The sequence below is a fragment of the Schistocerca americana genome, chromosome 1 (genome assembly GCF_021461395.2).
Source record: "Schistocerca americana isolate TAMUIC-IGC-003095 chromosome 1, iqSchAmer2.1, whole genome shotgun sequence".
NCBI classification, from domain to species: Eukaryota; Metazoa; Arthropoda; class Insecta; order Orthoptera; family Acrididae; genus Schistocerca; species Schistocerca americana.
Window position 1 is genome coordinate 978,829,868 of NC_060119.1, and position 26,239 is coordinate 978,856,106.

The window sequence follows — 26,239 nt, forward strand, 5'->3', positions numbered from 1 at the left end:
ATAATTCTTACAGAAAAATAGAGTTGTCAAGTACAGTAGATTCTGCTGTGAAATATCTCAGACCATTCTCTACAGGTAACTACTGTAATATGACCAAGACTCTCACAACAGCAGTAGAAGTAATGTCCACCATAACACTCTTAAAATCAAAAACTTCTAATGGCAATGATAATATATCCACAGAGTTGATTAAACATTGTGCCTCTGAGTGTAGTGACATTTTAACTTATTTGTGTAACCAGTCTTTTATTAGTGGCAGATTTCCTGTGTAGGTGAAATATACTGAACTTAAGCCATTGTATTAGGAAGTAGATAAAGAAATACCATCAACCTTCTGTCCAATTTCAGTTTTACCTACATTCTCAAAAATTTAAGACCATTTGACCATAAATAAAACAGTGAAAAATCAAGGTACGCGCGCTCACACACACACACACACACACACACACACACACACACACACACACACACACACACACACACGACCACAGTCTCAGGCTGCTGAGGCCAGACTATGAGCAGCAGCACATTGTGGGAGAAGCAACCAGGTGGTGGGGGCAAAGGAGGAGGCTGGGGCAGGGAGGAGGAGGGATAGCAGGGTCCCTCTCGCATACCATTTTAAATTCTTTTTGCAGTAAATAATCATTTGCATTATGCAAAATTACTGTCAGAGACAGCAAAGGACTTGGAAGAGCAGTTGAACGGAATGGACAGTGTCTTGAAAGGAGGATATAAGATGAACATCAACAAAAGCAAAACAAGGATAATGGAATGTAGTCGAATTAAGTCGGGTGATGCTGAGGAAATTAGATTAGGAAGTGAGACACTTAAAGTAGTAAAGGACTTTTGCTATTTGGAGAGCAAAATAACTGATGATGGTCGAAGTAGAGAGGATATAAAATGTAGACTGGCAATGGCAAGGAAAGTGTTTCTGAATAAGAGGAATTTGTTAACATCGAGTACAGATTTAAGTGTCAGGAAGTCGTTTCTGAAAGTATTTGTATGCAGTGTAGCCATGTATGGAAGTGAAACATGGATGATAAATAGTTCGGACAAGAAGAGAATAGAAGCTTTCGAAATGTGGTGCTACAGAAGAATGCTGAAGACCAGATGGCTAGATCACATAACTAATGAGGAGGTATTGAATAGGATTGGGGAGAAGAGGAGTTTATGGCACAACTTGACTAGAAGAAGGGATCGGTTGGTAGGACATGTTCTGAGGCATCAAGGGATCACCAATTTAGTATTGGAGGGCAGCGTGGAGGGTAAAAATCATAGAGGGAGACCAAAAGGTGCATACACTAAGCAGATTCAGAAGGATGTAGGTTGCAGTAGGTACTGGGAGATGAAGAAGCTTGCACAGGATAGAGTAGCATGGAGAGCTGCATCAAACCAGTCTCGGGACTGAAGACCAGAACAACAACAACACTTTTATGATCACAATTAATAATGATCTGTTGCTGTATCAACCTGTCTATTCCCAAAATAATCTCAGTACTCAATTCTTGCAGCAGTAAAAATTCATGACAAAATAATTATTCTTGGATGTTGAGACACTTGATTTTTAATTGTTTTGCTCATGTTACCAGTAGCTCCTACTACTTTACACCTATCACGGGCATTATTACTGCACCAGATTGATTCTTAATAACTTTGAAGAATGCCTTACATATTGCACTAAGTTGTGGCCCTGTGTCCAGAAGAACAAACAAATTATTTTCATAAATATCTACAGCAATTACAGTCTGTGTTTGGGTACTCATTTGTCCATTTTCATCATTTTCCCATAGCAAGTCCTTCTTCATTGCAAGATCATTCTACGAAATCTGCCCTACTTCTTTATCTGGAAGCATTTTCTCTTTCTGGCCTCTGTTTCTTCGACAATGTTGTCTTTGAGCTGAACATATACATTGTGATCAACCTCTGTTTCATCTACTTTCACTTTCATAAATATCGAGTCTACAGTAACGTCTGCAAATGAATTTTTGGACAAAAACTGTCCTGAGCACCTAGTTTGACAATCCACTTGCAATGGAAATATTTTAGACCTTGTAACTACAAACAGGCCTGACCTTACCGATGGCATCAGTATAGAGACAGGGATAAATGAACATGATGTCATTATAGTGACTATGGTTACTAAAATTAATAAATCAATCAAGAAGGCTAGAAGAGTATTTCTGCTACAAAATAGCAGATAAGCAGTTGTGAGCATCCCACATAGACAGTGAAATGACATCATTTTCTAGTATGATGGACACAGAGGAATTATGGGCAAAGTTTAAATGGGTCGTAACTAGTGCTGTGGAGAAATATGTGCTGAGGAAGTGGATTAAGGATGGAAAAGACCCACCTTGGTTTAACAATAAAATTTGGAAAATGATTGGGAAGCAAAGGCTGTTGCACTCGGTTCAAAAGAGAATGGGCAAATGACGACAGGCTAAAGTTAGCGGAGAATTGTGCGTCTGTAAAAAGATCAATGTGCTAAGCATGAAACAACTACCACTGTCATTCCTTAGCAAAACATCATGCCAAAAACCAGAGATAATTCTGGTAGTAAATGAAACTGTAAGTTGGTTTACGAGTTCTACTTAGTCGCCTGTTGACGAGTCTGGTGTGGTAATAGAAGATTGCAAAAGGTTATTAAAGATGCAAATACCATCACTTTTACTGATTTATGAATAGAACTCACTATTATATACTTCAGCTCTTATCTTGTATAAATCAGAATCAGAACGGCTCTCTAACAACATTATATTTGGATCATGCTCATTATCTTCAAAAGTCACCTCTGTGTTCATATAATGAGAAGGAAGTAATTTTGTGTTTTGCATGCACGTTTGTGCCATGCACTGTGTGTTCCTCAACCTCTCTTCCTTTAAATTTGGTAGAGCCTTTGTTAGGTCACTGTTTTTGTTGCATGTCTGTTACTTCCTCTCTTTTTCCCACTCTAAAATTGTCATACATGTGTCCAAGTTCCTTAACTTCTTTTGACTTGTCCATTAGTTGGCAACTATTGCCATTAGTAACAGCAATATGCCCCCATCTGGGCATTTTAGACTTATTCTTGCATTGATCCTGAACTTCACATCCTTTGCTCCCAACTAAACAAAACCCAATTGATAAGCAATTTCTTTATCTACTTGTTTGACTATCAGTTCTGTTCCTTTCTCTGCAGTTTGCATTGTCATCTTATCCATGTTGTGTTTCCAATTCTGAAATTTATTTTTATAGGAACAGCACTTTTCTCTCTTGTCCCTTACCTCATTTGGGAAGTACCTAAGCCTTTTGTTACTTTGGGTCATCTATATTTGTCCCCTCCCAACAGGTCATCAACCTGCATGTCATTTAGTTTTTCATGCCATCTCACACTCTGCAATGGTTATAGTACCACAACTGTGATTTGCAAAACTGCCTCTATCACACCCTCTCATCACATTAACTTGGTGTCTATTACTGCCACTCTTTTCATATACGTTAGTGGTCCTAAATTTCTCTGGTCACAAGTATTGCACCACTGGCCCATGTTTTTGGTGTTTTCAAAAAATTCGGCAAATGTTTTGTGGCTGCTGCTGATGTATCTTTTCGAATAGACAGGCAGTTTTCCATAATTCCCATGTTACCCCTAACTAAGATCATCTTCCTTTCACATATTATACCTTCCTAAACCAATTTTCACAATAATCTTTCATGGAATTCCTACTGTGAATATTTCACAATTGAGTGATGACAAATTAATGCCACAAATTATCTTGTTTTTGTACAGACCATAATTCTTCCAAGAATTTGTCCTTAAGTTTGGAAAATGTCAAGTTTGGTAAGTCTAAATTTAAACCCCATTTGCTGCATCACATGTCAAGGCAATCCAGCATCCTTGTTTCTCCTGTGGCCCAAACTTTTCTTCCTTTCTTAACAGTTCTGTTTTGTGTACCATTAATGGTAGACAATTTGTCTTATGTTGTAATTGTTGTCACAAAATTCCTCTTTATTGCAAATTTGTAAAGCAGTTTTCCCCAATGTTTCTCTTGCTCCTACTGGTTACCTTTTCACAAAAGCTGGTGTGAATATCTATTTCAGTTATTAATACTGAAACAGACCCTTGTACTTTACTGTCTAAAATCTGTTCAGCATACTCTTGGATTCACTGTACTTCCAAAATGAACCTGCAGCATGTGTCCGCAACCTGAGTCCGAACTTCCTTAACAGAAACCATAGATTTAATGAGCTCTGTAATTTTTTCACTCTGTTTATTCAAAATAGGCAAATTAGCTACTATTTTGAATAAAATGTTCTCGGTTTTCCAGCCGTGCCAATTTGAATAAAATCCTCGAGCTTTCTACGATATGTTGATGACACCTTTTTGATATGGCCTCGTGGTGAAGATACATTACAGCAGCATCAATCATATGAATGGTGTCCATCCCAAAATTAAATTTATTGTCGAGATGGAGCAGCATGGCAAGCTACCATTCTTTGATGATTTGGTTGAGCGGAAGGCAGGAGGCCAGCTTGGTCATTCAGTGTACCAGAAACCAACACACACTAATCGTTACTGGAACACCAGTAGTTTCCACCACCCTGTAAACAAGAAAGCTGTCCTGAACATGTTGGTCATAGAGCCAAGATTATCTCTGATGACGACCACCTAAAGTCTGAATTGCAGGACTTAAAACGTGTTTTCAGGGAAAATGGATACAGCAAAAGAGGACTCACAAACACTTTCAAGGGCCGCCGACGAAAGACACCTGGTGAGTCAGTAGAAGAGGCCAAATGGACTGTATTCTTGCCATACTGTGGAGCAACTAGCAGTAAGTTAGGACGTCTGCTGCAGAAACATGGGCTAAGACCAGTGTTCCGGCCAGCCCCCAAGATACGGGATATGTTGCACCCGGTTAAAGATGATATTGCTCTTTGAGTGTCCAGTCTGTGTGGTGTACCCTGTGAATGTGGCAGCATGTATATTGGACAAACTATTCGCACAGTTGCTGAATGTTGTACTGAGCACAAGCACCATATAAAACAAAGGGAGCTTGACAAGTTGGCCATAGTGGAGCATACCCTAGAAAACGGACATAAAATACAGTTCGAAAATACAAAAGTTTTGGCTCGTGCATGTACATATTGGGACTCCGTTATAAAGGAAGTGGTTGAAATTCGTTTAAACAACAACAATTTCAACAGAGACCAGGGGTACACACTTAGCAGGGCATGGGGACGGGGACGGGCGCTGGACATTGAAAGAAAGCAAAGACAGATGTGCGACGCGGGAGTGGCAGTTTCAAACATGGCGCCTGCACCACTTGACGTCACCAGTGCTGCCGTGGGCAATAGTTCCGCTAGCTGCCCGGGTCGACTTACGCGTGCGCACCATATTGGATTGATCTGATTGGCTGCAGAAGATGTCATCATGCCTATATAAAGCGAGAAACCGTAGCAGCCACAACAGTCAGTGAACTCCTGACGATGATGGTGGAGATGACCACCGAAAGCTCGAGGATTTTATTCAAATTGACGCGTCTCGATAACTGAGAACGTTTTATTCATGTATGCCGTCGCGAAAGATTCCGAGGACACATAGCTACTATTTTATTAGTAAGGTTATTCTCCATGTTACTAATATTACCTTCCATCTTACTCATAAGTTCACATTGTAGGTTTCTCATATTGCTGTATTAGTGTTAAAATTAATACTCATATTTTTTAATATCTGCAACATTTCAGAAGTGAATGATTCCTGTTCAACACCTATGTTCTGAATTTTTGGATGTGAGGTCCGCCAGTTATGCAAAACACCATTTTTCTCAGTGCCCAAACATGTTTCGGCACCACTGTGCCATCATCAGTGGGTTTTCGTTTTTTTTATTTATTCTGCAATGTGAACATTTTGTTAAATGATTATAAAATTATGTGCATTTTTACTTCAAACAACAGATCATTTCTTTTTGTAAATACCTTTACATTCGGTGTGCATGAACTTTCTGGATCACTTTTGTGTTAATTACTACAGGTAACTTGTCATCTGCAACCAAACGATGTTGATGAGAAAGTTTTTTGCTGGGGGTTTACCTATCGTCTAGTATGTAATTTAGTTTTCACAATGTTTTCGCACCTATTTTCGTATTTACTTACGTAAAACATCGCGAAAAACTAAATTACATTCTAGAAGATAGGTTAACTCCCAGCAAAAAACTTTCTCATCAACATCGTTTGGTTGCAAATGACAAGCTATCTGTAGTAATTAACACAAAAGTGATCCAGAAAGTTCATGCACACCAAATGTAAAGGTATTTACAAAAAGAAATGATCTGTTGTTTGAAGTAAAAATGCACATAATTTTATAATCATTTAACAAAATGTTCACATTGCAGAATAAAAAAAAAAAACGAAAACCCACTGATGATGGCACAGTGTTGCCGAAACATATTTGGGTACTGAGAAAAATGGTGTTTTGCATAACTGGCGGACCTCACATCCAAAAATTTTTAACTGCAAACACGGCCAATACAAGGAGCTGCACATCAAAAAGATGGACCTATGTTCTGGTTCAGTTCAACTTTTCAACTACATAATCTTCCACTTCTGTTTTTATTTCAACTCGAGATGAACTATGTTCGCTTACAGGATCTGCAACTTCATTCACACCTATAAAACTACTACTGGTGACACCTGTTGCCATCGCCTAATGCTTCTCCATTCTCAAGATTGCCTCCAACAACTGTATCACCTTCACCATATTCCATTTCTGCAGCCTCTCTTGAATTATTAAATTCATCTTGAATTCTCAGTTCTCATTGAACTTTACTACTATGATTGAAATTCAGATTATATTACTTTCTTTCCTGTCTTCCTAATAAATAATTTTATGTAATGTTTTGGAATATTTTACATCACTGTTCTTGCATGTTCACACCATGGACTTTATCAAATTCTTCTATAGATCTGTCATGCCCTGCGCCATGTTTAATCTCACCCACTTTTTTATTCTGTTGTCAAAATTCAAGTAACCCGCTGAGTACATGTCCCCTAGTCTTGGTTTTTAACTGTTGTGTTTCGACGGCACTGTGTCTCTCTTTGACCCTGGTGCATGTTGTTGTAACTTTCACACTTGAAAACAAACAGTGAATGTTAGAGTATGACTGTTCTCTTTAATCATTTATATTTATAACTTACTACAAAGTTATAAATGGACATTACTGACAATAATTTTGAAAAATTGTAATTATGTTTTGATCTCTAGCCGAACTATTATAAAAGACTATCATATAAAATACGAAGTGTTGGTGGATATGGGTTTCAGTGTGTCCTATGCAAAATAAAAAAGCTTAATTGAATACCAACTGTGTTATTGTTTTGATAAGTTATATCCACTAAACAACTGTGACTATATTCAGTACCAGGATGAGAGTGGCAAATAACTTACTGTTAGTATTCCCATCTGAAAAAAGTACTAAAAACAAAATATAACAGTTGCCCATCCTGAAGGGACAGATTGTGAACTTTGTTTTTCTAACTTTCTGAAATATATTACTGGAAGCTTTTCTTTTAATATAACAGATTTACTTAATCCTCGAGTGGATGCACTACATACTTTTTACACATCTAAAGAATATATGTCTTTTATGTTAACAAGGTAAATATGTGCAAGCAAAATCACAGTTTAATTTTAATGTAATTAAATGACAATAACATAAACTTACGTAAGGTGAGCTAAATTACTGTTTAATTAAACAATAATAAAATAAACTTTAATTATATCACTTTGATGGCGCATATATGTGCTACTCACAGTAATGACATTCTTGAAGCATTTAACAGTGTAGTTGCATCAGGTCAGAGCCAGCTGCTTATTTGATGCTAATTATCACATAGATAACTGCCTCATTGTGGGACTATGCTGCTAGTTCAGAATCTGAGTTGTTTTCTTGCAAAGATTGTACGTTTTTTCTCACCTAGCTCACAGTTTATTTTACATTACTGCTGCTCACTTGGATATATGACAGTACAACTTAGCGGTATGTTAGCTGAAGCAGTAATGATGGAATAGTCATGGACTCACAATTTTAAAGCAACTGTGGAATGGTACAAGACAATGTTATTTGCATTTGGTGCACTTATACATAGGTGCACCCACTCGAGGATTAAGAACAAGGTGGATGCAAGCAATTTAGATTTTTAGCTACCATGAATGACAAAACACTGATCTGGAATATTAAATTAAGAATATTTACTGTGAATTTGAAAAACTGAATTCAAGGCAAGATTAATAATGGTAATGTGAAAGGCGACCACTCCAAATATACATTCTTATTGGGGTATTTAATGCAGCTATTTTCTTTCTTAAGTGACTGACGTATTAACATTGGCATTTCAGAAAATATCATTTACTGAAATCACAGTTCATCAAAAAATCAGTTGTTTTTAAAATGACAAATGGAAATATAATAAGTAAATGTTTATGGATAATATTAATAAAAAGAACTAATTAGAATTAACAGACTATATTTTTCCAAAAATTCAAAGCTCAGACAAATTCAGACATGACTTACTTCTCGTACAGTTCTAAATACAAGAGTACTGTACTTGAACGTTGTTGTCTTGTAGCAGAGAAGCAGTCTTAATGTGCGGTGATGAACAGATAACACAGTTTCTTCACATCTCCATTAATATAGGCAAACATAGCTTGCCATGATGCTATCCATAGCCGTTGGTCTTGACATACTAGTGGCACAACTACTTCACCACTATTTATATTCGGACAAATATTGATCCAAGATAAATGCTTTAGTAAGAGGACGTGAACGGAGCCAATGATTTCCACATCTCAAGTTTCATCGCGCTAAAATGAACATTTTTGTAATTGTGTGCTCCAAAACATTGACTGTGCTACTTCACTGCCTGCATGAGAGTCCCTTTCTGTTCAGTTCTCCCATCGAGGTCATCCAAAAAATGCACCAAAGGAAAAGACAATGTGGTTCCTCTGCTTACTTGAGTGAAGTGATTGTTACAAACGTAATATAGTTCCATTGGGAGAACAGCAGTCATTTACAATTAATAATTCATATCCATAATCAAAACATTTAGATATTTGAGTTCATAAGATCCAATATATTTCCCTCTTGAGTGGGCTTCCAAACCATTATGCTCTAGATTGTTATCAAAGAAAGCATTTTATAATGTTTTGCAACATGTCTTGTCACACTTAACACTTACGAAACTGTAATTTTCCCAAGTGATTTTGTATGACTATAAAGTCTCATTCAGTGATGGCAATATGTTTGGGGAACTTACATACTAGTGTACTTATGTTCTCTAATGTTTTTGGTTGCATCAGGAAGTGAGTCTGTTGGCTGGTAGAAGGATCCAGTTATAATTGTACTCCCACTCCCAATTCTGAGTCTTGCCCAAACAGCTTCACATGTAGCTACAATTTTTATCTTTATGGATTTGAGTTTCTTGTCTACTGTGCAAAGGTTTCACCTCCATTGCCCATTAGCCTATCCTTTTGATATGTGTCGAAAATTTTCCCCAAAGATCTCATTGCTTTTGATTTCCGGTTTTCATCAGGTTTCTGTACCTTGTGTTATGTAAGCTTCACGTTTTGTTATGAGTGCTTCATATTTTTTATGAGTTCTTCAAACTTTGAAATTTTGTTGTGAACGTTTCAGCAGTCAACCACTAGGATTTTAATACTCTCATCTAAGAGAGGCATTTCTTTGGATCTAACAATGAAAATAATCAATTTTTCACAATATAATGTAATTGAATGGATAAAAAAATCTACTCAATAAGTGGCAGCAGGAGAACACAAACATAAAAAAAGGATTTACTTATGGAAGCTTTTGGAGCTGGTGGCTCCTCGCGGCAGAAGGGTTGAAGGGAAGGAAGAGGGGTGAAGGAAAATGATTGGAGAGGTTTAGGAAAAGGGCTAAGGTTCAGAAACATCTGTCTCTCTGACGACTTTTCCAAACTCTACCCCTTTTCCTAAACCTCTCCACTCCTTTTCCTTCACCCCTCTTCTTCTGTCAGAAGATGGAGTCACTGACTCTGAAAGCTCGCATAAGTAAAACCTTTTTTTATGCATGTCTTCTCCTGCCGTTGCTTGCTGAGTAGATTTTTTTATCTATCCAATTACATTATATTTCTTTGCATCTGATACTTTTGTGTCTGTTACAGCTATCGGTATCTGGACTGGATAGATAGTCACCTAATCTGGAAAGCCTTGTGTGCACCCTACACACAGTCAGCTGTCTGGAAAGTAGCCTCTGATGGGTAGTGCACACCTGACCAATTTAGGGCAACACTACACCTCTCAACCGTACACCACTAATTGAGGAATTCACAGCGCAGCATGTCACAGGACCTACACAGTCCCAGGTTCAAGCACTCTACTTGATACAGAACCAGGGGCCCATGATCTGTTTTGAGGACAATTACACAGATTATAAGCTTCATTGAAACTCCATGACCTCCTCTGCCAGTCACTGGACTGACCTGTATGACATCAGAGCCCAGTCGAAAGGTATCGTCTGTCCCAATGTGCATCACAGTCTGCAGTTGGTTGCACCCTGTCCCCTCAGAGGCTGCGAGAATGACATGTTGAATGATGCCCCAAGGCATCCACATTGAGTGCACATGCTGTTCCTTCCCTTCACTTGCTACTATTTCCCATAGCATACCATTATTTATTGTAAGTTTGAACTGCCAACGATTAGTAGGACCCTATCCCGTTGTGTCTGCCTCCCCTTGACACAGAACACAGCACATAACCCAACAAGTGAAGTGAGTCTCATTGGCTCAGTTTTGGGTTAAATGAAAGGCAGCATCTTGAACTTGTTGGTTTGAGGCATGAGTGTAGCATCCTGAGTTCTACTTGGTCCCTGTCTCCCCTGACAAGGTGGCTAGCCCAACCACTGACATGCCACTCACTGTCAGGTGGATGAGTAGTGATAGCTTCTGTACTTTATGTAGGGGAGATGGGATTCACAGGAGAGGATAGTACTTGAGGTATGTTTGGTATATGCAGCACACAACTCTCAGGAGCCCTTCCAACACACCAGTTCACTTTTCAGCAGTCAGAGCAATTTATAGCTGCTTATGAACAACAACTAACTCATCCAGTTTCTTGGTGATTCATTTGAATGATATTGGTACTTTGCTAAAAACTCGGGAAACATGAAAAGAAATGAGAAATATCTGAATTGTACTTAAAATGGTCATAATTGTGCCAGTAAGAGTCTGAAGGAAGAATACATTCCTTGTCAAAAAAAAAAAAGAAAAAACATGTACTGTAAAAGTAGTCAGTGCTAAGGAAAGAGCTGGGAGTTTTTGTTTAAACATAGGAAGAAGAAAATTTTTAAAGTTACACAGCGTGTAAAGCCACTTTTATTTCATAAAATCTGAATATGACTTGTATAAATGAGAAACGGAGTTAATGAAATAAGAAATATATACCAAAATGAAACTCACAAAAGGGTGAAAGGAAAACTACTCGGAAGATTTATAACTGCTCGTGAGCTGTTACTGATGGAGATTACAAGACTGGGCCCTCCCAATCGCATTTGAGATGAACATTGCTAATTTCCAGGCTTCTTTAACCTGGTTAAGCAGATTCAAGAAATCATACAGAATAAGAAGTCACAAAATTGCAAAATTTACTTCAAGTAAACATATTGAGGAGATAGCCATTCATAGGCAATATAACAGAGACAGACAGGCTTATGTGAAGATGAAGCTTGTTGATATCCCCATAACTGCTATGTATAACACTGATGAGTAAGGTTATGTGAAAGATCTGTGTGCAGACCACACTTTATCATTTTAGGAGAAAAATAAAGACAGTTGTGCAGTCGACAAATGCTACAACAAAGTCATATACATTAATGTCGGTGACAAGAATGAGTAGATTACTGTTTCCACAGCTTTATATCAGGTTGCAGGGCCCTCAAGGCAAATTGAGACTAAGAATAAAAAAATATGTAGGTTTACAATTATTGAACTATGTTGTTGTTGTTGTTGTTGTTGTTGTTGTTGTGGTCTTCAGTCCTGAGACTGGTTTGATGCAGCTCTCCATGCTACTCCATCCTGTGCAGTCTTCTTCATCTCCCAGTACCTACTGCAACCTACATCTTTCTGAATCTGTTTAGTGTATTCATCTCTTGGTCTCCATCTACGATTTTTACCCTCCACACTGCCATCCAATACTAAATTGGTGATCCCTCGATGCCTCAGAACATGTCCTACCAACCGATCCCTTCTTCTAGTCAAGTTGTGCCACAAACTTCTCTTCTCCCCAATCCTATTCAATACCTCCTCATTAGTTATATGATCTAGCCATCTAATCTTCAGCATTATTCTGTAGCACCACATTTCGAAAACTTCTATTCTCTTCTTGTCCAAACTAGTTATTGTCCATGTTTCACTTCCATACATGGCTACACTCCATACAAATACTTTCAGAAACGACTTCCTGACACTTAAATCTATACTTGATCTTAACAAATTTCTCTTCTTCAGAAACACTTTCCTTGCCAATGCCAGTCTACATTTTATATCCTCTCTACTTCGACCATCATCAATTATTTAGCTCCCCAAATAGCAAAACTTCTTTACTACTCTAAGAGTCTCATTTCCTAATCTAATTCCCTCAGCATCACCCGCCTTAATTTGACTACATTCCATTATCCTCGTTTTGCTTTTGTTGATGTTCATCTTATATCCTCCTTTCAAGACACTATCCATTCCGTTCAACTGCTCTTCTAAGTCCTTTGCTGTCTCTGACAGAAATACAATGTCATCGGTGAACCTCAAAGTTTTTATTTCTTCTCCATGGATTTTGATACCTACTCTGAATTTTTCTTTTGTTTCCTTCACTGCTTGCTCAATATACAGATTGAATAACATTGGGGATAGGCTACAACCCTGTCTGACTCCCTTCCCAACCACTGCTTCCCTTTCATGCCCCTCGACTCTTATAACTGCCATCTGGTTTCTGTACAAATTGTAAATAGCCTTTTGCTCCCTGTATTTTACCCCTGCCACCTTCAGAATTTGAAAGAGAGTATTCCAGTCAACATTGTCAAAAGCTTTCTCTAAGTCTACAAATGCTAGAAACGTAGGTTTGTCTTTCCTTAATCTAGCTTATAAGATAAGTCATAGGGTCAGTATTGCCTCACGTGTTCCAATATTTCTACGGAATCCAAACTGATCTTCCCCGAGGTCAGCTTCTACCAGTTTTTCCATTCGTCTGTAAGGAATTCGCGTTAGTATTTTGCATCCGTGACTTATTAAATTGACTGTTTGGTAATTTTCACATCTGTCAGCACCTGCTTTCTTTGCCTGTCTCACGCATCGTGCTCACCAGATGGTAAAGTTTTGTCAGGACTGGCTCTCCCAAGGCCGTTAGTAGTTCTAATGGAATGTTGTCTACTCCCGGGGCCTTGTTTCGACTCAGGTCTTTCAGTGCTCTGTCAAACTCTTCACGCAGTATCGTATCTCCCATTTCATCTGCATCTACATCCTCTTCCATTTCCATAATATTGTTTCAATTTTGATCTGAGGTGATCATTGCCTGAAATTGTCTGTGCTTTGTATAATAATCAATGACAAGCTTCAATGCCACTATAAAAAAAGCAGCCTTTGCTGCTGACAGACAGTGGAGAGATGGTGCTAATCTTTGAAAGCTCTTGTTTTTACTCAAATTTAACAGGGTATAGACCCTCTATATACTCCTTCCATCTTTCTGCTTTCCCTTCTTTGCTTAGAACTGGGTTTCCATCTGAGCTCTTGATATTCATACAAGTGGTTCTCTTTTCTCCAAAGGTCTCCTTAATTTCCCTACTTTGCCCTCTAGCCAGCCCTGCTTAGCCATTTTGCACTTCCTGCCGATCTCATTTTTGCCTGCTTCATTTACTGCATTTTTATATTTTCTCCTTTCACCAATTAAATTCAATATTTCTTCTGTTACCCAAGGATATCTACTTGCCCATATCTTTTTACCTACTAGATCCTCTGCTGCCTTCCCTACTTCATTTCTCAAAGCTACCCATTCTTCTTCTACTGTATTTCTTTCCCCCATTCCTGTCAATTGTTCCCTTATGCTCTCCCTGAAACTCTGTACAACCTCTGATTTAGTCAGTTTATCCAGGTACCATCTCCTTAAATTCCCACGTTTTTGCAGTTTCTTCAGTTTTAATCTACAGTTCATAACCAATAGATTGTGGTCAGAGTCCACATCTGCCCCTGGAAATGCCTTACAATTTAAAACCTGGTTCCTAAATCTCTGTCTTACCGTTATATAATCTATCTGATACTTTCTAGTATCTCCAGGATTCTTCCACGTATACAACCTTCTTTTATGATTCTTGAACCAAGTGTTAGCTATGATTAAGTTATGCTCTGTGCAGAATTCTACCAGACGGCTTCCTCTTTCATTTCTTAGCCCCAATCCATATTCACCTACTATGTTTCCTTCTCTCCCTTTTCCTACACTCGAATTCCAGTCACCCATGACTATTAAATTTTCGGCTCCCTTCACTATCTGAATAATTTCTTTTATTGCATCATACTTTTCTTCTATATCTTTGCCATCTGCAGAGCTAGTTGGCATATAAACTTGTTCTACTGTAGTAGGTGTGGGCTTCGTGTCTATCTTGGTCTTAATAATGCTTTCACTATGCTGTTTGTAGTAGCTTACCTGCACTCCTACCTGGAGGGTGGTATTCACATGGACAACTGTAGGAAATAGGTAACGTGGCAGCATGCATAGCTAATGTGGCAGTATGCGCCCACTCTCCTACCAAACCATGATTGAGGGGCAGAACGGGGAGTGATGACCATTCTAGCATCAACTAACTCCTTAAGAGCTAGAATTTGTGGTTGTATTTCTTTGAAGACACTCTGTCTCAAATGCTTGTCTCCAGACACCACTCAGATTACAACTTCCACCTTTCTTAAAGTTGTTGCTACACATGCAAATATCTACAACTTCTTTTGTTGTGGAATCCCAGTAGGTGGACACTTGGGAGAGGATCTAAGTTTTCTCAAAGTGCCCTTCTGTGTGGCTGTGTTGGTAATTTCTCAAGATTTCTATATTTGATGTGCCAGCTATGTTCAGTGCAGCACAGTTACATACATTGCAGTGGTCGGCTATGGTGCAGATTGTCTACCACATGCAATTTTCGCCACATTGACGTGACCTGTTGTAGACACCAGGTACTCTCAAATACAGGCTGCCTTTTAGGGGCTGCAGTAAAGCCTTAATTTTCTGTGGAGGTCAGAATTTACATAATACATGCCCAATTTTTCCTGAGATCATCCTGCAGTGTGGAAGGGATGCTGTGGGTTTGTCTTCTACCTCTGGCTGGATGGGTTTGCACCTACATTTACCAGCAATTGCAGCTCTAATTTGATGTAGTTTTTAACTGTTTTTCCTTAACACATTCCTGAGGTGTTTCAATTTTGATCTGAGGTGATCATTGCCTGAAATTGTCTGTGCTTTGTATAATAATCAATGACAAGCTTCAATGCCACTATAAAAAAAGCAGCCTTTGCTGCTGACAGACAGTGGAGAGATGGTGTTAATCTTTGAAAGCTCTTGTTTTTACTCAAATTTAACAGGGTATGGCCACTGTGAAAATTTTATGCAAGGATGCCATCATGGAAAACTTCATTGTCAAAAATGAAAAAAAAGAAAATGTTTTAGTTGCACAAACTGTCTAACCAGCATGTCAAAATCTGGGAAAAATGAGAAAGAAGAATTTTCAACGTTTTTTTTGAAACACTATCAGAAAATAATTCATCTTTTTTATTTATTTATTCTAGCCTGGACATAATGACACTGTTTTGAGGAGCGATAAAGAATTTTTTCAACACTGCAAAGCGATTTTCAGGATATTGTCAGAAAAAATAATTTTTGATTGTTCTTTGTCATGTCAGCTTTATCAGCAGAACTTATGTCATTTGTATGTTGTCAGTTTGCATTGTCATGTTTTATGAACATTATCAGTACAAGTATGCCTGTTAGGTAGAAAAATGGCCAGGATAATTTCTTACTACATCCCAGTTCAGTCTAAACAAAACTAGTAATTACTGTGAAGTGCCTGAACGAATAAACATTTATTTGGTGTGTGTGTGTGTGTGTGTGTGTGTGTGTGTGTGTGTGTGTGTGTGTAGTGTAGTGTAAGGGAAATATTTGTTTTCATCATTCAGTAGAAACTTCACATATTTGTAAAGACCACAGGGAATGAACAAGGAACTGTTTCATTGCTAGTAAAATGAACAATATTCAAACATTATTATCAGAAATTTGCTACAGGAATTATAAAATGATGCATTCTTGAGAAATATTCCATTTCAACAAATTGAAGTCCCAATTGCTGGAAGTTGTCTGTAATGTGACATCAAACACTGCCATGCCTTTTTTCCCCCTCTCTCTCCTAGTCACCTTGAAAGAGTTGCATTTGCAGTAGTTTCGTTGTTGATATGAACTGGAGGTTATTCAAAAAATGTTTATTTTTTTGTATTGCTTAGGGTCATTCATGAGGATGCACTCCAGATTTTTGTGCTATGCACTCTTGTAACAGCTGTCTCTGCACATTCGCTGATTCATTGCTAGACAGGTAGAATTGTACAAACTGCCGTTATAAACTGTTATTTATGGAGGAAAAATGAGTAACTTAAGCATTTCTTTTTAAAACAATTACAGTGTGTCTTTGTAACTAAAATTTTGACATTCCATTTCTTTTGCTGCAGCCTTCCTGCGTAAAAAAAAAAAAAAAAAAAAAAAAAAAAATCAAGATAAATTTTAACATGTCAGTTCCTCACTCCTGAATGTTTTGACTGTCAATCTTATTCCTTTTCCATAGATTATATTCACAAAAAACATTATGATGTAGAATGTGTCAACAGAAAATCATACATGGATTTCTACTCACCATATAGTGGAGATGTTGAGTTGCAGACAGGCACAACAAAAAGACTGTCAAACTAAAGAGCTTCCAGTTAAAAGGCCTCCTTCTAAAGTAGACAACACACACACACATTCTTGCAAGCATGGTGGGAATCCAGTCTCACTAGTCAGACACAGTGGTCATGTGTGTGTGTGTGTGTGTGTGTGTGTGTGTGTGTGTTGTCTATACAGAAGAAGGTAGTTTAGTCAAAAGCTTGCTTGTTGAGCAGTCTTTTGTGTGTCCATCAAGAACTTGTTTGTGCCATAGAAGGAGCTGATAAGGAGAAACATCTTCAATCATCAGCAAATATTGAACCATAATCTACGTTTTTTCTCTGCTTATTAAGTTTATGCATTATAAGAACTGTTAAACCGTTCATTTATACTGCTGGCTAGAAAATTTTGTTTTTTGTGTTTGATGCTGCAGAACTTTCCATCAATGGATATCCAAGTTGTACTGTCCAAGGCAGCAGAACTAGGTGGACTGAAAGCTTCATGAATTTTATTTTGTAAGTATCACACTTTTATTGAGTTTGCCTAGGTCATTAATGTACATCAAAATAATCATCCTTATTACTAACATCTGGATTTCTATTTTTTGGAATGTGTTCTATCTATAATGTTATACATTACAAACTCCCTTCTGGATTTGCTATCTTGGTTTCCTTCATGGTCTCCATTGTGACTGTGATTTTGAGTAGATAGCAGCCAAAGTGCCATTAAAAAATTTGGGTTGCACAGAGCTTGACAGTGATACATGTGCACAGGAAGTTCACATGTTTCTGTGACACATCTTTAAAGTGATAGCTCTACTTGGTAATTACAGTGAATCATATGTGCCTACTAAGCCATGAGCAGCATGTTATAAAGGTTGACTGAATTGTCTTAATATTTTTGGTGATAAAAAATTAGCAGTTGAGAGAAGAAAAGAATCCACTAAACCTGATAACAATGACTTTAAGAAGTGCACAAAAAAGAGTAATCATTTGAAAAAATTATATCAGTTGCTTTTTGTCCCCTGATGATAGTTGTGTTACAGTTAGTACATATGCTTTTTCACAGTTATTGAATAGTTGACTGATACTGACCTGCTCGTATAGCTTAATGCACAATTTAGTAGTTTTCAAGATATGGGTGTGTTAGGGATCCATATTGAATATGTGCAGCAGATTAATGACCATTGGTCTGGGACATGACCAGCTTGAGTTTGGTAGATCATATGATAGGATGTATCCTAAGAAAGAGATAAACAATTCATACCAATAATGTAACAACAAAAATAATCAATTTTTATAATGTAATGTAATTGGACAGATAAAATTTCTATTCACCAAGTGGCAGCAAAACATGCACATAAAAGAAGGTTATACTATGCAAGCTTTCAGAGCCAGTGGTTCCTTCTTCTGGTGGAAAGAAAAGGAAGAGGGGTAAAGGAAAGGACTGTGCATGTTTAGGACAAGCAGTAGATTTCGGAAAAGTCACCCAGAATCACAGGTTAGGGGAGAGTTACTGGATGGGAAAAGAAGGAAAGACTGATTGTTGCGGACTGCACTGGACAAGATTTGGAAACCTGAGAGCTTAAGGGTGGAAGACAGGGTCATATGCAAAACAGAGATTACTGCTGAAACATTGTGCACAAGTTAATAAGAGTGAAAAGCTAAGTGCATTGTACATAACAGAGGTGGGAGGGAAACAGCGAAAAATAGACAGGTCAGAAAATGAAAGATGTAGAAATCTAAAACATTCTGAAGAAAGGAGTAGTTACTGTGAAGAAATGCCGAGACTTGGAGATTAATGTAAATTAAGGTCAGGTGGTTGGTGAGAACCAAGGAAAGGACATTTTGACAGTTGCCATACTTTCCATGCCAAACATTCCCTCCCATACAACCATGGTATTTGAGGCAAATATATTTGTTTGGATGCAGTCTCTGTAAAACCTTCACTTGACATAATTACCCCATCAACCTAGTTCAAGAGCAGATTTCCTGGGCCATCACATCCAATCCTGGTCTGTTAATCCCTCCAAAAAACAACTTCGGAGCACGTAACTTGTCACTCAGTATTATCCTGGGCCAGAATGTATTACTAGGCTACTTTGACAAGGCCATGACTTCCTAAAATCATGCCCTGAAATGAAATCCATTGCGACTGATATTTTTCCCAGCACACGTAGAATAGCTTTTCATCACCCTCCCAATCTCTGCAGTATCCTTGTCCTATGCACCCTCCTACCAAAAACCTATACCAGTTCTGTAACTGGAAAAACATATACTATCGAAGGTAGAGCCACCTGTGAAATGACACATGTCGTATACCAGCTGTTATGTGAACACTGTTTAGCCTTTCACATTGGCATGACATCACCAGATTATCAGTTAGGATGAAAGGGCATAGGCAGAGGGTGTATACTGGCAACACACAATATCTTGTTGTAGAGCATGCTCTACAGCATGACAGTTGTGACCTCAGTGCCTGTTTCACCACACACGCCATCTGGATTCTTCCCACAGACACAAGTTTCTCAGAACTTTGCAGGTGGGATCTTGTGCTACAATATGCCCTTGATTTCTCCCCACCCATTTGGCTTTAATTTAATTTCTCTGTCTCAGTATTTCTTCACATTAACTACTCCTTTCTTCATTCTGTTTTAGTTTTCTGCACCTTCTATTTTTGACTTGTCTATTTTTCGTCATCCCCTCCCATGCCTGTTATGTGCAATGCACTTAGCTTTTCATTCTTATTAACTTGTGCACGATGTTTTACTAGTAATCTGCGTCTGGCATATTACCCTGTCTTTCACCTTTAAGCTTTCAGGTTTTCAAAACTCGTCCCCAACAATCAGTCTTTCCTTCTCATGCCATCCCGTAAGTCTCCCCTGACCCACAGTTGTGCGCAACTTTTCCGAAATCTACCCCTTTTCCTTAACCTCTCCAGTCCTTTTCCTTTAGCCTTATTCCTTCTCCTTATGCCATAAGAAGGAGCCATTAGCTCTGAAAGCTTGTGTAGTATAACCTCCTTTTATGTGTGTTTTCTGCCACTGCTTGGTGAGTAGACTTTTTATCTATCCAATCACATGATACCAGTAACAGTGTGATGTATATTCTGAAGAGAAACTAGAAACTGCAGGTGTACATAATGGGCAGACAGGAAAAAGCAGTGTCAAAACTGATTAGAGGAACACTAGATAAATAGAGCGGTGTGTACTGATGATATTTCATTCAGACAGTGGCATTGGCATATTTCTGTAATTTTACAAATGGATCAAGAATATATATTTTTCTATTAGAATCAGTGTTTGTATTATCATAAATTTCGAGGCGTAACCATTGGTGGCATTTCTCTGTTGAATATAAAATTTGCAACACCAGAAACATAGGAAGTGTTAATAGAATAGAATTAAAAAGAAAGAAAAGAAAGCTATTTGAAAAAAATTGTTTTATTTTTACTAAGGCAAAACTCACATTTCAAAAATTCTCAGATTTTTCTGGTATTGTATGCACAAAAGAGATTATCTTCTGGATAACATTCAAGCTTTTATTAATATCTACAAAGTGAAAAGATAAGGGTATTTCAAGAGTTACAATATATTGTATAAGGAGTGTAAGGCAGCAGAGTTCATGATGCATGTTAATACTAGTGAGTCATGCTGCAGGTGCTTTAAGTAATATACTCAGTTGCTTCTGTATAATGAATGCAGTTTGTTCTCTGTGGCAGAAGGGTAATTGAAATGGAAAGTGCAATAGTTAACACTGGGGAAACTTATTGATTATGTTAGTGTTCTAGGGAAAACAGCAGTCCAGTCATACTAAAATTCCCTTAAGATGTAGTATGCAATGCTTTCATTTTGCAGATGATTGCTGGGAAAATGACAATTATCAGAAAATGGTCAAGGTAATTTTTTGCAAACATAAAATAATTAGAAAGACAGAAAACTTTAATACTGGCAAAAACCTAATCATCCACACAACAAATGGACTCATTCTTTCTATGATTTGTGCATGCACAGAAATTTCAACACTAGATCTTATTGTTAGGTGATGGATCGTGCCACATGTTGCTGCTCTGATGTAGCATTATCATGATGTTTTCTAAACAGGGACTGCAGAGTTGGATAAAAACAGAATGTCCCGAAGGCAGCACAGTGTGACAAAGTTCTCAGGGTCTTCAAGAGACTTATAGGTGATCTACTCCCCCTTGTGGGACCTAAAAAGGTGGGTAACGCACTGAGGAATCCCAAATTATGGCAGATTTGCTTTGCCTGTGTTGTGGTTAGTGACAGTGAAAAAGAAGTGCATGCTATTTTATCCATTTGAGAATAAACTGACAGTACATAATTTGTGAGTTTACCTTAGATACAGGGCTAGTGCACACTTCTGGGTTTCAAATTCTGAAGGACTGCATGAGCATGAGGAAGAAATGTAATCTTTGTGGAATCTACATAATGTGATGAAAATTTAAGAATACTATAGTATCAATCTCTTTATTTCAATTTGGAGTATTGGTTCTATTGAGCATAAGTTGTTTTTCATAATGTAAAGCTATGTGAGAAGAGGGTCATATTATACAAATTAGAAATGAAGTCAAGTTGCAGTGCTGGCACAATGTAGTCTGCCGTGTGTGTGTGTGTGTGTGTGTGTGTGTGTGTGTGTGTGTGTGTGTGTTTGTGTGTGTACACTAATGACACTTGACCGCCTTCTTTTCCCAGCACAGTCATATTATCTATCTGTATTGTAGCTGCCTTCTTCTATATTCCATCTATTTTCTTCTATATAGTTATAAATTGAAGTCTGCCTCCACAGTTCCGTCTATATGTTCAGGTTACTCTCAGAAAGTATTATAGGAATTTTGATAAGATTTTCAATAATAAATACAATGATTTACTAGGAAGTTTGTGTACATAATTTATAAGTATTTTGTGCAAATTGGCTGAACTATGGTGGGTTAAAGTCTCCTGGCACTGTGAAAACGATGCCATCACCATCTAGTGACCGGTAGAACTCCTTGCAATTGTGGTAACTCACATAGTGATCTGTGTCAAAGTTGTGTGGCAGAGGGTACATTGTACTGATTTTAATTTAGCAAAAGATGCTCCATACTGGTATTGTGCAGCAGAGGGTGCTTCTTACCAATTTTGTGTGGCAGAGGGTGCTCGTGTAGCCAGGCAAATTCATGCTACACTCTGGTATTTGGGGATGCGAGCCTGCTGTGGATAGAGTGCTTCGCAGATAAATGATGAGGGCTGGTGAGCCTGCCAGCCTGCCAGCCTGTTTGTGGTTTGTGAACAGTTTACCTTACTCAGCTAGATAAATATTGGGCTATCACCCATTTCCTGCCTCAGATATATGCTACACAAACATTTAGGAAAGGTTCTCACACTTGAACATGAGATTTACTTTAGGCACAGACAGAGGGGGTGCACAGATTCTGTCCCGCATGGAATGGTGATGTCAGCAAGGGCATCAGGTCATCAACGGTCACTATCATTGCCAAAACCCATATAATACTGCCAACCACATAGAGAAATGGGACAAGGTTAGTAAGAAGAAGGAGAAGAAACACAGTGATGCTTCTTAACAATTCTACATGGCAGAGGGGTGCTTCGAACTGATGTGTGGCCGATGATTCTTCCTAGCTAGTGATGTTACATTACAAAGGCATGGCATTGTTGCATGTTAGAAGGTGCTTCTTACCAGTGTTGTGTGACAGAGAGTGGTCTAATGTTGTGTGGTAGAGGGTGCTCCCTACCAGTGTTGTACGTGAAGTGTGACATTCATTTTAAGGAAAATTGTGGGTTACTCCCTTGATTCTTCTAAACAATGAAAGACGATTGTGACATTTAATAAACGTTTTTATTAGAAGTTCAGTTTTGGACAGCATGTTGTCAGAGAAATGGTTTATTGTTACATGCAGGTGATGCAAGGTACTTGGGTGCAGCATATCTGCAAGACATGACAATGAATTTAGCATGCCCATCTGATGGGACCCCTTTCTTCTTAGAAATGGTGGCTTGGAAGTGTGTTGCAGCCATAGAAGAATGATGTTCACAATAACAGTAGTAACATCATTGAAGCAAGAAAAAAGATGTTTTAAAATCTTTCATTCTGTCTTACTTCTTTGTCATTTTGCTTGTCAAAATGTATTCTTGTTATACAAGATACTTGTATCATGATCATAGTATACAAGTCTCATGACAATTATTTCAACGTATATAGAAGCTTAAATAACTGATTTAAATAGACTGGGTGGTGTACGAAGTCATATTGTTGGTCAATATGTAAATTTGAGAAGGATTCCAGCTTTCTTTCAGCCTCGAGCACTGAAGACACTGCAAAGGAGTAGTAGTCCACTAGCAAGAGCAGAAGCATGCATGACCAGATTTTACTAGCTGGTCTAGATAGCATTTAATCACACAAAACAGGTGACCACACAGAATATATTACACTACGAGATAGTGTAAACCCAAAATAAACAAATAACACTCCATGTAGGAGAGAGTGTTTCATACCAATGTTATGTGACAGAGGGTGCATCCTACTGAAGTTATGTGGTAGAGAGTGCATCCTGCCAAAGCAATGTGGCAGAAGGTGCTTTGCAAGGTTATTGTTTGGCAGAGGGTCCTTGGAAGTGATGTTATGTTATAGGGAGTGATTCTTACCAATTTTACACGGCAGAGGCTGCTTCATACCATGTTGCAAGGTGTAGTGTGTTCTGTACCGATCGTGTGTGGCAGAGAGTGCTTCATACCAGTGTTGCATGGCAGAGGGTACTTCGTAGCAATTTTCAGTGGTAGAGGGAGCTTCATAGTGATGCCACATTGAAAAATGCAGGAAGAGGTCACACAGAAAATGTTGCACAGGAGTCAGCCAGACAGCAAGTGGCCATAGCTTTTGTTGAATATGTTGCAGTCAGCCAGACTGCACTGTACTGGCACTGCAGTTGGGCATCTGGCATGTAGCTGTATCTTAGGCCAAACTGGAGCTGCTTGTCAGGTGTACCAGGTAGCGTACCAACTCACAGCTCCCATCTTTGCCACTATATGTCACTCCGAATGCAGATTAAATATAAAATAGATAACATTTGTGAACTGCTCAAACTGTTAAATTTAAATGAATGTGATGATATTCAGAATCAACCCTGTTTTGACAATGGCTACTCTATTGTTATGGTGCACAATATTATTATATAGCTTAGACGCTTATGAGCATAAACATTCTGAAGTGACCTGAAGTCAGTCAAATTTCACTGCTCAGAAAAGGTACAGCTTAAAGTGTGCAGTTGGAATATATATTCTGTTAGGTCTGAAGGATTTGTCAAAACTGCAGTAACATCCTCAGTCTTGTTACTGTGCCTCTTGATGACTCCACACTTCAGTTTAGTTTTTTTTTATGTCCCGTGGATAATATTAGAGCCAACTGCCTTGATATGGAATGTGTTGATACATTCACAAATAAAATATATTTTCTCTCTGAAAACATGACTATGATCTGGCTGTTTACATGTCTGACTGTTTTTATTTTAATCTTAATATACAACAAAATTTGGTTACTTTAATCCAACCAAATACGTACTATCTGTTCAGAAGTTGACCTGTGGAGTAAAGGGAGTTGTCAAGTAAAAATGATTTCAATTTGTTCTTAAAACTTGAGCATATCTGCAAACATAATTGGGATTCCATAAGAGTGTTTCCATAGCAAAAGCCCTCTACCATTTTGCTGACCGTGTATTACAATGTCTGAATGACAAGATTTCACCTACCAGGGTTTTTATTAATCTGTATAATGCACCTTTGACTGTGCAAATCACAAAATTCTTTTGGAGAAACGTAGTTTATGACTTTTTAGATATAATGACAAGGTGTTCACTTCATATTTAACAGATAGGAAGCAAAGGGTCAAGTTAGATAGCACATGCAGCTCTCATGATGAATCTTCTTTTTATTAGGGACAAATTGTTACTGGTGTTCCACAGCATTTAATTCTGACACCAATCTTTTTTTTTTTTTTTTTTTTTTTTTTTTTTTTTTTTTTTTTTTTTTTTTTTTTTTTTTTTTTCTTTTTAAAGAACCATAATCAGAACTGCAACAACAGAACAAGCAATAATTGCAATATTCAAAAGTATTATTAATTGGTTTCCAGTAACTGTTCTATCACTCAACTTAGAAAACATAGTTCATTCAATTTTGCATAAGGCAAGATATACATTCATCAATAAAAATACAGCAAAGGAGAAAGGAAATAAATAAAAGTTATTGTTCAGAATTATGAGGTGTGCATATTAATTGGAACTAGAATTGAAAATCCCATATTAAAGATCTTCTCAAACAACATTTGCTCTACATTTAATTGCTGAATTTGGTGATGAAAATACCAGAAAATGAGCTTACTTTGCATGGCCCCATTCTCTGATACCATATAGCATAATTTTCTGCTGCAATTCCACAAATAGACACAAAATATTTATTGCATGGGAATGTGCTGTAAGGAAAGTACCTGCTGCCCATCTTTGAACGTCATATAGGCAATTGTTTAAAAAATTAGGCATACTGATGACAGCCTTACATTATGTTTATTCTCCTATGAAGTTTGTTTTGATGAATCAGATACTATCTGAAAATAATTCTCAAATTAATAGATATAACACAAGTTATAAAATCAGCCCCTACTTCACACAAATTAACCTTCCTCTTGCATAGGAAGCAGCAAAATCTGTGGTCGTAAAAATATTTGACCATCTTCTTTGTGAATTATATGTGACTACAGAGAATTAATTATTTTCCAGATTTCATTGGAAGAAATTGGATTGATTTTGATGTGACTGAATGTTTGTGAATAGTGGTGTTATTTATTTATTTTATTTTTTATTTTTGCAAATTTTATCATTTAGAAATTGGTTGTTGAAGAGACTTGCCAGATATTTAGTGTCATGGATCATTTGGTCTTTGTGTTTATTTAGTAGATCATTTCATCCCTTCACAGGCATTCCATTTTCGCTACACTTCATATTGCTTTGATTTTATTTTCAGAACTATTAATCGTAGACCTAACATGCAACTACATAATCTAATCAGAAGTATTCAGGCACCCCTATGTAAATGCATAATTGACAACTAGATGTCACTAGAGGTGGGCCTGCCAATATTAAAGGGGCCAGGGCATATTGTGTTGTCATTAGAGAAGCAGTAACAGCAGAATGGGTCGGTCAGGAGAGCTCAGCAACTTCAAAGGTGGACTAGTCATTGATCTCATTTGAGTAACAAATTCACTTGGGACATTTCAGCCTGTCTAAATCTGCCCA

General features: G+C 37.8%; 1 protein-coding gene across 2 annotated transcripts in view; it reads left to right on the top strand.

Annotated features, from left to right (window-relative positions):
* Positions 1–26,239, top strand: part of LOC124615833 (TBC1 domain family member 13) — a 225,652-nt gene that overhangs the window by 156,515 nt on the left and 42,898 nt on the right. The window contains exons 10-11 of one of the 2 annotated variants that reach the window (XR_006979813.1): positions 17,373–17,454; positions 21,042–21,156. Coding sequence is in view for 1 of the 2 variants with exons in the window: in XM_047143987.1 (XP_046999943.1) it covers positions 17,373–17,444 (72 nt within the window). In the remaining variant the exon portion in view is untranslated. The remainder of the gene's footprint in view (positions 1–17,372; positions 17,455–21,041; positions 21,157–26,239) is intronic. The other variant, XM_047143987.1, reaches the window with a different exon arrangement.